We start from the raw sequence: 12978 nt of genomic DNA on the forward strand, positions 1-12978 counted from the left end.
GTGTGTATGTGAGACCGCAGTGTGTGTGTGTGTGCATGTGAGACCGCAGCGTGTGTGTGTGTGTGCATGTGAGACCGCAGTGTGTGTGTGCGTGTGTGCATGTGAGACCGCAGCGTGTGTGTGTGTGTATGTGAGACCGCAGTGTGTGTGTGTGTGCATGTGAGACCGCAGCGTGTGTGTGTGTGTGCATGTGAGACCGCAGTGTGTGTGTGTGTGCATGTGAGACCGCAGCGTGTGTGTGTGTGCATGTGAGACCGCAGCGTGTGTGTGTGCATGTGAGACCGCAGCGTGTGTGTGTGTGCATGTGAGACCGCAGTGTGTGTGTGTGTATGTGAGACCGCAGTGTGTGTGCGTGTGCATGTGAGACCGCAGTGTGTGCGTGTGAGACCGCAGTGTGTGTGCGTGTGCATGTGAGACCGCAGCGTGTGTGTGTGTGCATGTGAGACCGCAGTGTGTGTGTGTGTGTATGTGAGACCGCAGTGTGTGTGCGTGTGCATGTGAGACCGCAGCGTGTGTGTGTGTGTATGTGAGACCGCAGCGTGTGTGTGTGTATGTGAGACCGCAGTGTGTGTGCGTGTGCATGTGAGACCGCAGTGTGTGTGTGTGTGCGTGTGAGACCGCAGTGTGTGTGCGTGTGCATGTGAGACCGCAGTGTGTGTGTGTGTGTATGTGAGACCGCAGCGTGTGTGTGTGTGTATGTGAGACCGCAGCGTGTGTGTGTGTATGTGAGACCGCAGTGTGTGTGTGTGTGCATGTGAGACCGCAGTGTGTGTGCGTGTGCGTGTGAGACCGCAGTGTGTATGCGTGTGCATGTGAGACCGCAGTGTGTGTGTGTGCGTGTGAGACCGCAGCGTGTGTGCGTGTGCATGTGAGACCGCAGCGTGTGTGTGTGTGTATGTGAGACCGCAGTGTGTGTGCGTGTGTATGTGAGACCGCAGCGTGTGTGTGTGTGTATGTGAGACCGCAGTGTGTGTGTGTGTGCGTGAGACCGCAGCGTGTGTGCGTGTGCATGTGAGACCGCAGTGTGTGTGCGTGTGTATGTGAGACCGCAGTGTGTGTGCGTGTGCATGTGAGACCGCAGCGTGTGTGTGTGTGTATGTGAGACCGCAGTGTGTGTGCGTGTGTATGTGAGACCGCAGTGTGTGTGCGTGTGTATGTGAGACCGCAGCGTGTGTGCGTGTGCATGTGAGACCGCAGCGTGTGTGTGTGTGTATGTGAGACCGCAGCGTGTGTGCGTGTGTATGTGAGACCGCAGTGTGTGTGCGTGTGTATGTGAGACCGCAGTGTGTGTGTGTGTGCGTGAGACCGCAGCGTGTGTGCGTGTGCATGTGAGACCGCAGCGTGTGTGTGTGTGTATGTGAGACCGCAGCGTGTGTGCGTGTGTGCATGTGAGACCGCAGCGTGTGTGCGTGTGCGTGTGAGACCGCAGTGGGTGTGTGTGTGCGTGTGAGACCGCAGTGTGTGTGTGTGTGTGCATGCGGGTGAGTCTGCGGCTGGACCAGGCTGCCGCTGGGGGTCGTTAAATCTGTGAAATAGGAAATGCCTTTCTCCCCAGGACAGGGGGTTAATTGAATTAATTGCCAGCGAGGCTGTAAAAGTGCTGATGGGGGATTAACGGCGCGTTATGGCTGCTGTTTATCTTCCCCATGGAAATTAGCTGCAGCACCTTGCCTCAGCTGGTGGCAGACGTGAGCGGGAGGCTGCGGCGGGCGCAGCTGGGCCGGGTGGCAGGGCCGGGGCTCGCAGCTGGGAGCGGGGAGCTGCTGGCTATGCTCCAGCCGCGTCCCCTCCCCGGTGGGCAGGCAGGCAGCCCCGTCGGTGCCTGGCAGGGCAGCGGGCAGCAGGCTCAGCACAGGCTACCCCGGCCGGTTCGGGAGCAGCACGGCAGGCTCTGAGGAGAGCTCGCCTGCAGGGCCGGATGCCCGGCTCACCCAGCTCCCCACCCGCCCGCCTGCCCAGGCTGCTGCAGCCACGCCCATTCCAGAGGGAAGAGAAATCCCAGTGCGCTGGGCGTCCCTGTGGGGCTTGGGCATGTCCCCCGGCTGCCCCTGCTGGGCCTGGCTGCGGGAGCCGCCCCCTCGGCCCGAACTGGAGCAGGGTCCTTGGGCCACAGGACTCATCTGGCCTCGCCTCTGCCCCTGACGGGCCGACCCCTCGGGCCGGGCCGCTGTTGGCTCAGACTTAGCCTGGGAGTTGAGTGTTCCCACCACGCACAGACTGTTCTGGGGGCCGGGGCTCCGGGGGGTATCAGCATGGATAACAGGCTTGCCCTTCCCAGAGAGATGCTGCCCCCCGCCAAGGCACCCTGCCCCACCCTGGCTCTCTCTGCACCCTCCTGCGGTCCAGAATCTAGGCCCCCGTCAGCTGTGTGCGCAGCCCCCAGGCCTCTCTGAGCCCCATGGGACTGCACGTGATTTGGGAAAACGGGGGTCTGGGGACGCCGGATCCGGAAAACGCAGGATCGGGGGATTGTGCGAGGAGACACTTAATTACTGCCCTGCACTCCATGTAATTGCTGATTAAATCCTAACCAGCCAATTAGCAGCAGCAATTACAGCTCGGTTCGCCACAATTGCTAGTTTATCTTTTGTTAATCAACCGCTTAGTTAGGGCCATTTTAGTAACTCTTTTTGGGGGGGGGCGCTGGAGGGGAGGCAGCCAGACGGGGGGGGGTCCTGGCTACTGGATTCCACCGCCCCCGTCACCCATTGAACCCCATGGTGGAGCCCAGCTCCGCTCTCCCTGCAGGGATCCCCGGCCCAGGCATTGCTTTCAGGGTGAGGCAATCGCTTCCCCTCGCGAGGGACAGACGGCGCTGTCTGCCCCACAGGCACCTGCCCGTCCTCTGTGCCCAGCCTGCCCCCCGCCCATGCCCCAGGCTGCTGAGAGCCCCTCCCCGGACGGGAGCCCGCGGGGTGGCAGTGCCCGGCTCCAGGCAGGTGGCTGTGTGGGTCTCTGTGCTCCCCTGTGCCCCCCGCACCACCCACGCTGGCTATGCTGGCTGGGGCATATTCTCCTGCCCCTGGCACCGGAGGGAAGGGCTCTGTCCCCATGGCACCCGGCTCCCCGCAGGCCTGCCCGCAGCGGGGCTGTTTCCAGAGACGGGGCCTGGCGCTGCCTGCCAGCGGGAACAGCCGAGGGCCCTGGCTGGGGCCAGGCCGGTGCAGGGCGGGCTGGGCTGCGGGGACAGACGGACGGATGCCTGCCTGGCTGGGGCAGCAGCGGACCCCTGTTCCTGGGGGTCAGGCCAAGGGGGGCAGGTCGTGTGCTGTGCAGAGAGGGGTGGGAGGGGTCCAGGTGCAGGCGTGGGCTGACTGGGGGGTCCAGGAACAGATGTTTGCTGTCTGAGGGTCGGGGGAGGGGCCAGGTGCAGGTCTCCTAGCAATGGGCACCCCGTGCCCCGCTCCAGCCCCGTCATCCGCCCGGGGTCTCTCAGACATTCCTGCCCCCTGCCCAGGCTGGTGGGGCCAGGGTGCTGCAGGGGAGGGGGCTGGAAGGGGCTGCCCGGTGAAGGAATAGCTCCTCCCATGTGGGGGTCCCAGATGCTGCTCCAGGCTCCCCCCCGGCTCCAGAGCCCCAGCGCCCAGGGGTGGGCATTGCCCCCTCCCTGCGGTGGTGCCAGCGGGTGGCTGCCCAGCCCAGGCTGCGGGCGCCAGAGAAGTGACTCGCGGCCCTGGCAGCTCACACAACGTTTCTTTTTCATTAGCCGTTAAGTGCGGCCTGGAGGGTCGCGCCAGGTTCTGTGGGCTTAGCGCTGGGCTTAGCGCTGATGAATTAGCCAGGGTGGGGGCGGCTGGTGAGCCGGGTGACCCCCCCACGCCGGCTGGGGCAGCAGGTTGGGTGGGATTGGCACTGGCAGAGACTCTCGGGGCAGGGCAGATGGCATTCCACGTGAGGGGCTGGTGGAGAGGCCGGCCCCAGTGAGGGAACGTAATGAATGCAAATCAGCAGGCGGTTAGGGAAACCAGACCCTGCCAGACTCCCTTCGTGTCTTTTCTCAGGCGATTGACCAAAGAGAGAGTTACGGGGTGAGCTGGTCCCAGTCTGTCAGTACCTACATGGGGAACAAAGACTCGCTAACGGGCCCTTGCGTCCCACAGGAAAGGTCTGAGCCCACCCAGGGGCTGGAAGCTGAAGGCAGATGAATTCAGACTGGGAGTAGGGGCCCCTTTTTAACAGGGGCTTTACCGAGGGTCCTGGTGGATTCCCTGTCACTGGCCATTTGAGGAGGTTTTCTAGGGGTGATTCTGGGCTTTCCCTGGAGTCAGGCGGGGTGAGCCCAGGGTCCCTGCTGGCTCTGGACAAGGTGACTCCAAAGGCTGGAGCTGGCTGGGTGCTTCCTAGGCTGTTCTCCTCGGGGCTACCCCAGGCACAGCCTGGCTCCCTACCCCACCTCCATGGCCCTGGGGGCTCTGAGCCTCTCCGCTTTCCTGCCAGGTGCCCAGCAGAGCGCCACAGTGGCCAACCCCATGCCAGGGGCCTCTTCGGACCTGCTGCCCCACTTCCTGCTGGAGCCCCAGGATGTCTACATCGTCAAGAACAAGCCCGTGAGCCTGGCCTGCAGGGCGACGCCCGCCACCCAGATCTACTTCAAGTGCAACGGGGAGTGGGTGCACCAGGGCGAGCACGTCACGCAGCGCAGCACGGACCAGGGCACTGGTAAGGGCAGCGCCGGCCGGGTTGAGGCCTGGGCATCAGGGCAGGGGCAGCAAAACCCCTTTGGCTGGCGGTGCCCATGGCCGGAAGCAGGGAGAGCTGGTGCCCTGCACACCTTGTGCCCAACTGGAGACCTCGCGAGCCGGCCAGGCCTGGGCTGCTCTGACACTGGCTCCAGGCACCCCCAGGCCTGGGGCGAATCTGGACACCAGCGAGGCGAGTTTGCTGGTCCCTGCGGGACGTGTGCCCTCAGCACAGGGTGGCCAGGCTGCAACATGGGGACCTGCCTCAGGTCATGCGGGAGGGGCAGTGGGGGGTGGGTGAGAGATTGGGGGTGACTGAGCTGGGGTTGGAAGGAGGAGCCTGGGGGAGAGGCCTGCTCCCTACCACCCCCCACCCCCGCTCTCCTGGTGACCCCGTGGCCAGGTCCTGCTGTCCCAGTGTCACGGACTCACAGATGGTGCCTACTCGTGGCCCCATTTGGTCCGTGGGGGGTGCCCCTTCCAGTGCGACAGCCCTTCTCGGGGGTTGTCACGGGGTCCCCGGGCGCTGCTCTGGAACTGCTCCCCATCAAGCCAGGCCGGACTCTGGGGAGCCTCCTCTCCCTCGGAGCAGCCTGTCTGCAGGGCAAGAAGCTCCCACGGCTTCACCTCCTGGGTCTGACCTTGGAGCATTCAGCATCCTCTGCCCCTCCGTGCGCTTCCCCCAGCGAGTCCACCCAAGTGGGGTCCTGGGGGGGCCACAGGGTCCTGCCCCCCCACTTTGCAGTCAGACGTGACTCTCAGCCAGCCAGTAACACAGAAGGTTTATTTAGACGACAGGAACACAGTCCAAGACAGGCCTTGCCGGTACAGACAACAGGATCCCCCTTAGTTAGGTCCATCTGGGGCCCCAGGGAGGCCACAGCCCCGTTGAGAGGCCTGAGCCTCGTCAGGTGCCCCTCGCCATTTCCCAGCCAGCTCCAAGCTGAAAAACTCCCCCCAGCCTTTGTTCAGCTTCCCGGGCAGAGGTGTCCCCTGGCCTCTAACCCCTTCCTGGGTTCTCCCGTTACACACTCAGGTATCCTCCCTCCGGCCAGTCTCCCTTCCCCCAGTGCAGACCGTCCTCCCAGGCCAACACGCCCCATTCAGCATTCACAGAGCACAGTAAGAACAGCCCCAGTTCGTCACAGGGGCCACTCTCTCTCGGGGTCAGGCCCCTCCACCTCCTGGAGCCGCACCTCTCTGAGCCTCAGCGTGTCTGTCTGTGCCATGGGCCCCCTCAGGGAGTCCCCTCGCTCTGGATCCCCCGGGCCTCCTCACCCCCAAAGGGGTTGATGCCCCCTGCTCTCTAGACCGGAGTGACTCTCAGCCAGCGTAACACAGGAGGTTTATTGAGAGTTGAACCCAGCACAGGAAACTCTCAGGGCCTCAGGCCTGGCCTCCCTCAGCCCAGCACATCCCAGTCCCCCTGCAGCCAAGGGGGCTCTGCCTGCTCCCCCTCTCCAGCCCCGAGCCCCCCTGCTCCCAGCTGGGCCTTCAATATCCCCAGCCCCAAGCCCCCTCTGTCCATTGGCTTCTCTCCTGGTAAACAGGGTCGCCTGGGTCTCCTCTCCTCTCAGCCCCCTTCTGGCCCCTCTGGCTGGAACCGGCTGGTCAGGTCACCGGGGTCCTCTGCCCGCAGCCCATTGTCCTCCCACTGGCCAGAACCGGCTGCGACTCCTGGGCTGGGTCTCTGGGTCGTCAGGTCACCAGTCGCTGGGGTCTCCATCCTCAGGGCCATCGGCCGGGGTCCCGGGTCCCTCTCCGGTCCTGTGTCCCGACAAACTCCCTCTCCCCTCACCTCGTTAAACCAGTAACACCCAGGGACACTGAGTCCCACTCCCTCCTCATGCAACCCCCTGGAAAACACAGAAACCCCCCCAAAAAACCCACTTTGTCACACCCAGGAGTTGCTGTGCCAGAGCCGTGTGCCCACCATGTCGTGAGGGGGCTGGGCTGGGAGCACGGCATGGGTGGGTGTCTGGGCCCATCCCAGGCCATGGCTGCTACATGGGGAAGGCAGCAGGTCGAGCCCATGCTCCTGCTCTGGGCCCAACACGGCCGGACCCCACGTTCGCTGGCAGAGCCCTGGCCAGAGACGAGGCCCATCCCGTGGCACAGGCCCCGCAGCCAGGCCATGCCCCAGCTCCTCAGAGCACTGGGAGGCGTCACACCCTGGCCCAGAGCCTGCCGTCGGCTCATTGGCCTGACGCTGCCCGGGCCTGGAGGATGGCACAGATGGGAGGGCTTGGTCCCTGCCAGGCCAGCAGAGAGCCCTGGGGGGCGCCGTGTCCTGGCATGCAGGGCTGGGCTGGTGGGAGGGGGGATTGGAGCTGGCGAGTGCCCAGGAGTGGGGCAGCCCCACGGGGCAGCGAGTCAGAGGGTCTCGTGAATTGCAGCGCCCGTGCTTCTCCCCGCCGCACCGGGCCGTGGCAGCCCGGCTGGTCCCACTCAGAGCTGCCTTGGGGAAAAGGCCCCACCCCAGCCACGGCATCTCTCAGTGCCCACGATCCCCTGCCCAACGGGCTGGGCCTGGGAACTGGGAAATCAGCCTTTCCGCACCAAAGTGCCGCGCTGCCCCCTGCTGGCGCCGGGCTGCCTGGGGAGCACGGGGGTCCCTGGAGTGGAAGGGCTGGTTGTCACGGAGTGTGGGGGAGACACGGCCCTGCACCCCCGGCTCCCTGCGATTCACCAGGGCTCTCAGCCAGCCAGTAACACAGCAGGTTTATTAGACGACAGGGACACAGTCCCAAGCAGGGCTTGTAGGTACAGACAACAGGACCCCTCAGTCAGGTCCATCTTGGGGGGCCAGGGGAGGCCCCTCCATTTTCCCAGCCAGCCCATAGTGAAACTCTCCAGCCCCTCCACACACCCCCTTTGTCCCTTTCCCGGGCCAGGAGGTCACCTGACCCCTTTGTTCTCCAACACCTTCAGCTGGCACCTTTGCAGAGGAGGGGCCCAGGCCGTCAGTTGCCAGGAGACAGGGTGTCGGCCATTCTCTGTGCAGACACCATCACACTGGCCCCTTAGGGCTCTGCAACAATCCCACCCCCTTGACTCTCGAGAAAGGCAGAGGGGAAACTGAGGCACCCACACAGCACTCAGGGAAAACATTAAGAACATTCCCACTTGGTCACACGTGTGTGTGCAGAGCTGTGCCATGCACGGTCCCTCGCATGCAAACCACTGGGCTCCCATCTGCCCCCCTCCCCCGCTCCCTCTTCCAGGTCCGTGGGGGTGGCCAGACTGTGCCCACTCCAGGGGGTGGGTGGCTTGTTCAGGAGCCCCCTGCTCGGGGGTGTCCTTGTGCCGCCCTCCTGCACAGTCTCCTGGGGGGCCGTGCCCAGTCCAGGCCGTGCAGGGCAGCTGGGGGAGCGCCCTGCCCCATGTGTCCTTGCACCGACCTCCTCCCCGCTGGAGGCTCCTTCTGCTCCTGCAGCTGCTGGCTCTCCTGGGGCAGAGGGCAGGTGTCTCCGCAGCCTGGCGGGGACAGCAGCTGTCAGCGAGGCCGTGCGTGACGGGAGGGGTCCCGGGGGGGCTGCAGCCCCAGCCAGCCTGTGTCAGAGGGAGCCGGGGAGTGGGCTGTGTGTGCAGAGCTCTGCGAGGGGGGAGCGCTCTGAGCGCCGCTCAGTGTGCCCGGGGCTGGGGTAGCAGGGGCTGCAGGCCGGGCCCGAGGGGCACTGACAGAGCTGGGGGGGGGGGGTCAGGGCTGCACAGGCTGGGTGCTACGCCCCAGCTTTGGAACAGCCTCTGGAGGACCCCTCCAGTGGGCCAGACCCCCGAGGGGGCCCCGCAGCCTCACCGCCTCCTGGGACTGACCCTCTGGGCTCCAGCCCCCCGTCCCCCCGTGAGCTCTGCCAGCGAGTCCAGCTGAGCCAGACGCCGCGGTGCCCCCTCCACAGGGGGCAATGCCCCTCGCCCAGCGTTCGCAGCGACACTCCCCCCGCGCTGGGGCTGGCCAGGCAGCGGGCACAGCACAGGGAGTCCTTAGGGGAACCCAGAGAGAGGCAGCCCAGCCCCCAGGGAACCCCAGTGTCAGGGGCTGTGTCTCCCCGTGAGAGCCCCGGCTCCTCCCAGCAGCCAGCTCTTATCCCCCTGCCCCGGCCTTTGTTCCCCAGCTGGGGTCTGTGCCCAGCTTCCCTGCTGGGGGGCCCACCTCCCTCTGGGCCGCGGGGCACGGGGGCTCAGTGTCCTGGCGATTGGAGCTGCCGTTGGCCTCTCAGATTCTCCGCTGAGATGGAGTCAGACTCAGCCAGGTTTTTTTCAGTGCCCCACCCTGGCTCAGACAGCGGGCGACATGTCCGCCTGTGTCTCTTAGCCTCCCTGAGAGCAAACTGTCCTTCCCCCCAGCCCCGGAGCCATGCACAATACAGGGGAAACTGAGGCACACACAGGACTCATAAAACATTACAGCCAGCTCTCCTTGGTCTTGGGGGCCCAGCTTGGAGAGGGGATGGCAGCTCTTCACCCCCCCACCCTCCGCCATGAGCACCGCAGATCTGGGGGAGCCCCTGGGCCGAGCTGCCTTGGGACCTGAGGGGCCCGTCTGGGCATGCGCTCGGCAATGGGCTGGCCCCTGCGAGGCCTGGGGGCAGGGGCAGTGCCACCCCAGCGTGTCACCCTCCTGCCCGGGTGCGGCGGATCCCTGACGCACTGCTCTCTCCCAGGGCTGCCCCTCATGGACGTCCGGATCGATATCTCCCGGCAGCAGGTGGAGCGGATCTTTGGGCTGGAGGAGTACTGGTGCCAGTGCGTCGCCTGGAGCTCCTCGGGGACCACCAAGAGCCAGAAGGCCTATGTGCGCATTGCCTGTGAGTGCACCTGCCACCCCCCTCCGCTGGCACCGCAGCTGCTGCCCCCCGGGCCAGGGGCACGGAGCTCCCTGGCTCGAGATCCAGGGAGGGCTGAGCCACAGCTGGGCTGCCCTCGTGCGGCCCCGTGGGAGCCGGGCCAGCATCTGTCTGGCATCCCTGAGCCCAGGCAGGCGTCCCGGCTGTGCAGGGTTACTGAGTCCTGTGCCAGCCGCGGAGGTCCGGGGGTTCCATGCCGGGGGTCAGAGCCACCTGGCCTGGGGGCGCGTCTCTTTTCAGCCGGCTCTGCTCTCTCGCCCTGTTCTCCAGACCTGAGGAAGAACTTTGAGGAGGAGCCGACGGGCAGGGAGGTCTCCATCGAGCAGGAGATCGTGCTGGCGTGTCGCCCCCCGGAGGGGATCCCGCCGGCCGAGGTGAGTCCAGGGACCACGCCTCCCATGGCTGGCCGCCGAATCGCCACCGAATCTGTGGGACCAGCGGACCTCCCGCAGGCAGGCCGCTGAAGGCAGCCTGACTGCCATCCTCGCAGGGACCGGCAGGCTGCTTCCCGCGGCTTCCCGTCTCAGGCATGCGCTTGGTGCGCTGGTGCCTGGAGCCGCCGCTGCATTGGCCATTGTCGGTAGACAGGATGCTGGGCTGGATGGACCTTTGGTGTGACCCAGTCTGGCTGTTCTTATGTTCTAACCTAAATGAACCCAAAGTTATGGAGACAGATACGAGTCAAGGAAGCCAGCAGAGTATCAGAAACCTGGAAAAATCTCTGCCTGGGTGGGCTCAGGCGTTTGGTCACCAGCTGAGGTGGTTCAAAAGTTTTGGATTTTTTTAAGCAGAATTTTGTTATTGTTTCTTTAAACAAACACAGCAAGCAGCAAATATTTGGCCCCACACTTGTGAAATCCCAAACCATGTTCAGGTTTTGGCAGACTAATTTCAGCTTTTCAATTAAAAAAAACCACAACAAATTTTGAAGGAAAGTAGACACTGGCCGTGATTTTTTTCTGCTTTTTAAAACCCCCTAGTTTTCAATACAGAAAAAGTTTTGACGGAAAATATTTGTCCAACCCCTTTAATGAGCTTTAGAGCCTTTTAGCACTAGCTGGTGCTGAGAACCGGTGATAGCTTGTAAAGAAGTGTTCTCAAAACTGGGTTTGTGCTGAGATGTGGAAGGTTTATTTTTCCCAGGGCCGCCCGTGGGAGGGGGGGGAGCAAGTGGGGCAATTTGTGCCGGGCCCCAGAGGGGCCCCCAGGAGAATAGAGTTTTGTACAGAATTGCAACTGTTTTTATGGAGGGGGCCCCCGAAATTCCTTTGCCCCAGGCCCCCCGAATCCTCTGGGCGGCCCTGCCCCTGTCTGCTGCTGCACCCCGTGTCCTCCCCTCCCCCGCCTGCCCCAGCGCCTCCATGTCCTCCCCTCCCCCGCCTGCCCCAGCGCCCCCATTTCCTCCCCTCCCCCGCCTGCCCCAGCACCCCGTGTCCTCCCCTCCCCCGCCTGCCCCAGCGCCTCCATGTCCTCCCCTCCCCTGCCTGCCCCAGCACCCCCATTTCCTCCCCTCCCCCGCCTGCCCCAGCACCCCGTGTCCTCCCCTCCCCCGCCTGCCCCAGCGCCTCCATGTCCTCCCCTCCCCCGCCTGCCCCAGCGCCCCCATTTCCTCCCCTCCCCCGCCTGTCCCAGTGCCCCGTGTCCTCCCCTCCCCCTCCTGCCCCAGCGCCCCCATTTCCTCCCCTCCCCCGCCTGCCCCAGTGCCCCGTGTCCTCCCCTCCCCCGCCTGCCCCAGCACCCCCATTTCCTCCCCTCCCCCGCCTGCCCCAGCTCCCCCATGTCCTCCCCTCCCCCGCCTGCCCCAGCGCCCCCATTTCCTCCCCTCCCCCGCCTGCCCCAGGCCCCCGTGTCCTCCCCTCCCCCGCCTGCCCCAGCGCCCCCATTTCCTCCCCTCCCCCGCCTGCCCCAGCACCCCGTGTCCTCCCCTCCCCCCCGTGCCCCAACGCCTCCATTTCCTCCCCTCCCCTGCCTGCCCCAGCGCCCCCATTTCCTCCCCTCCCCCGCCTGCCCCAGCGCCCCGTGTCCTCCCCTCCCCCGCCTGCCCCAGCGCCCCGTGTCTGCCCCTGCCTGATGCCCGCTGCCCGCAGGTGGAGTGGCTGCGTAATGAGGAGCTGGTGGACCCGGCGCTGGATGCCAGTGTGTACGTGACGCCGGAGCACAGCCTGGTGGTGCCGCGGGCGCGCCTGGCCGATACGGCCAACTATACCTGCGTGGCCAAGAACATGGTGGCCCGTCGCCGCAGCTCCTCCGCCGCCGTCACCGTGTACGGTAAGGAGCCGGGGCTGGGGCAGCTCGGGGCGGGGGCTGCAGCCAGCTGTGACGCAGGGAAACCCCAGCAAAGCAGGACCCCCCAGCTGTGTCCCCTGCCCCTGTGTCTCCCTGTCTATTTCCCTGCAGCCCAGAAGCTTCCCCTGGAGCCAGCGAATCCCCCCGGAGCAGGGCACCCCTGGGTGGCGCCTTCCCCAGCGTGGGCAGCCCCCCGCCAGGTGCCCAGCTGGGAGTCTCCCAGTGCTGCCCTGCCCGGCGCCAGGGGCTCGCGCTGACTCTGTCCCTTTCCCACCCCAGTGAACGGCGGCTGGTCGACTTGGACAGACTGGTCGGCCTGCAGCACCAGCTGTGGACGGGGCTGGCAGAAGCGGAGCCGGAGCTGCACCAACCCAGCGCCCCTCAATGGGGGAACATTCTGTGAGGGCCAGAACGTGCAGAAAAACGCCTGCACCACCCTGTGCCCAGGTACCCGCTCGGCCACCGCCAGGCCCCCGCGCCCAGCGCTCTGCCAGCCCCAGGCACCTGCACACGGCACCAGGGGAGAGCCAGGCTCAGAAACCCACGGGGGATGGGGCAACCGCCCTCCCCAGCTGTGCCGGTGCCCCTCAGTCCCGACCCGCAGCCCCCGCTGTCCCAGCCCTGTGCCCCCTCCCCCAGCTCTGCCGGTGCCCCTCAGTCCCGACCCGCAGCCCCCGCTGTCCCAGCCCTGTGCCCCCTCCCCCAGCTCTGCCGGTGCCCCTCAGTCCCGACCCGCAGCCCCCGCTGTCCCAGCCCTGTGCCCCCTCCCCCAGCTCTACCGGTGCCCCTCAGTCCCGACCCGCAGCCCCCGCTGTCCCAGCCCTGTGCCCCCTCCCCCAGCTCTGCCGGTGCCCCTCAGTCCCGACCCGCAGCCCCCACTGTCCCAGCCCTGTGCCCCCCCCAGCTCTGCCGGTGCCCCTCAGTCCCGACCCGCAGCCCCCGCTGTCCCAGCCCTGTGCCCCCTCCCCCAGCTCTGCCGGTGCCCCTCAGTCCCGACCCGCAGCCCCCCACTGTCCCAGCCCTGTGCCCCCTCCCCCAGCTCTGCCGGTGCCCCTCAGTCCCGACCCGCAGCCCCCGCTGTCCCAGCCCTGTGCCCCCTCCCCCAGCTCTGCCGGTGCCCCTCAGTCCCGACCCGCAGCCCCCACTGTCCCAGCCCTGTGCCCCCC

The 12978-nt window shown here is 65.8% G+C and overlaps 1 protein-coding gene across 6 annotated transcripts in view; it reads left to right on the forward strand.

The window, feature by feature from the left end:
- UNC5A (unc-5 netrin receptor A) overlaps positions 1 to 12978 on the forward strand; it is a 57939-nt gene that overhangs the window by 22391 nt on the left and 22570 nt on the right. For 5 of the 6 annotated variants that reach the window (XM_045028460.1, XM_045028463.1, XM_045028461.1 and 2 more), the window contains 5 exons: positions 4438 to 4659; positions 9344 to 9487; positions 9797 to 9900; positions 11614 to 11794; positions 12092 to 12259. In XM_045028460.1, the coding sequence (XP_044884395.1) occupies positions 4438 to 4659; positions 9344 to 9487; positions 9797 to 9900; positions 11614 to 11794; positions 12092 to 12259 (819 nt within the window). Of the gene's footprint in view, positions 1 to 1400; positions 2509 to 4437; positions 4660 to 9343; positions 9488 to 9796; positions 9901 to 11613; positions 11795 to 12091; positions 12260 to 12978 lie in introns of those variants that run through there. The other variant, XM_045028462.1, reaches the window with a different exon arrangement.

This window comes from Mauremys mutica, chromosome 8 (assembly GCF_020497125.1).
Source record: "Mauremys mutica isolate MM-2020 ecotype Southern chromosome 8, ASM2049712v1, whole genome shotgun sequence".
NCBI classification, from domain to species: domain Eukaryota; kingdom Metazoa; phylum Chordata; order Testudines; family Geoemydidae; genus Mauremys; species Mauremys mutica.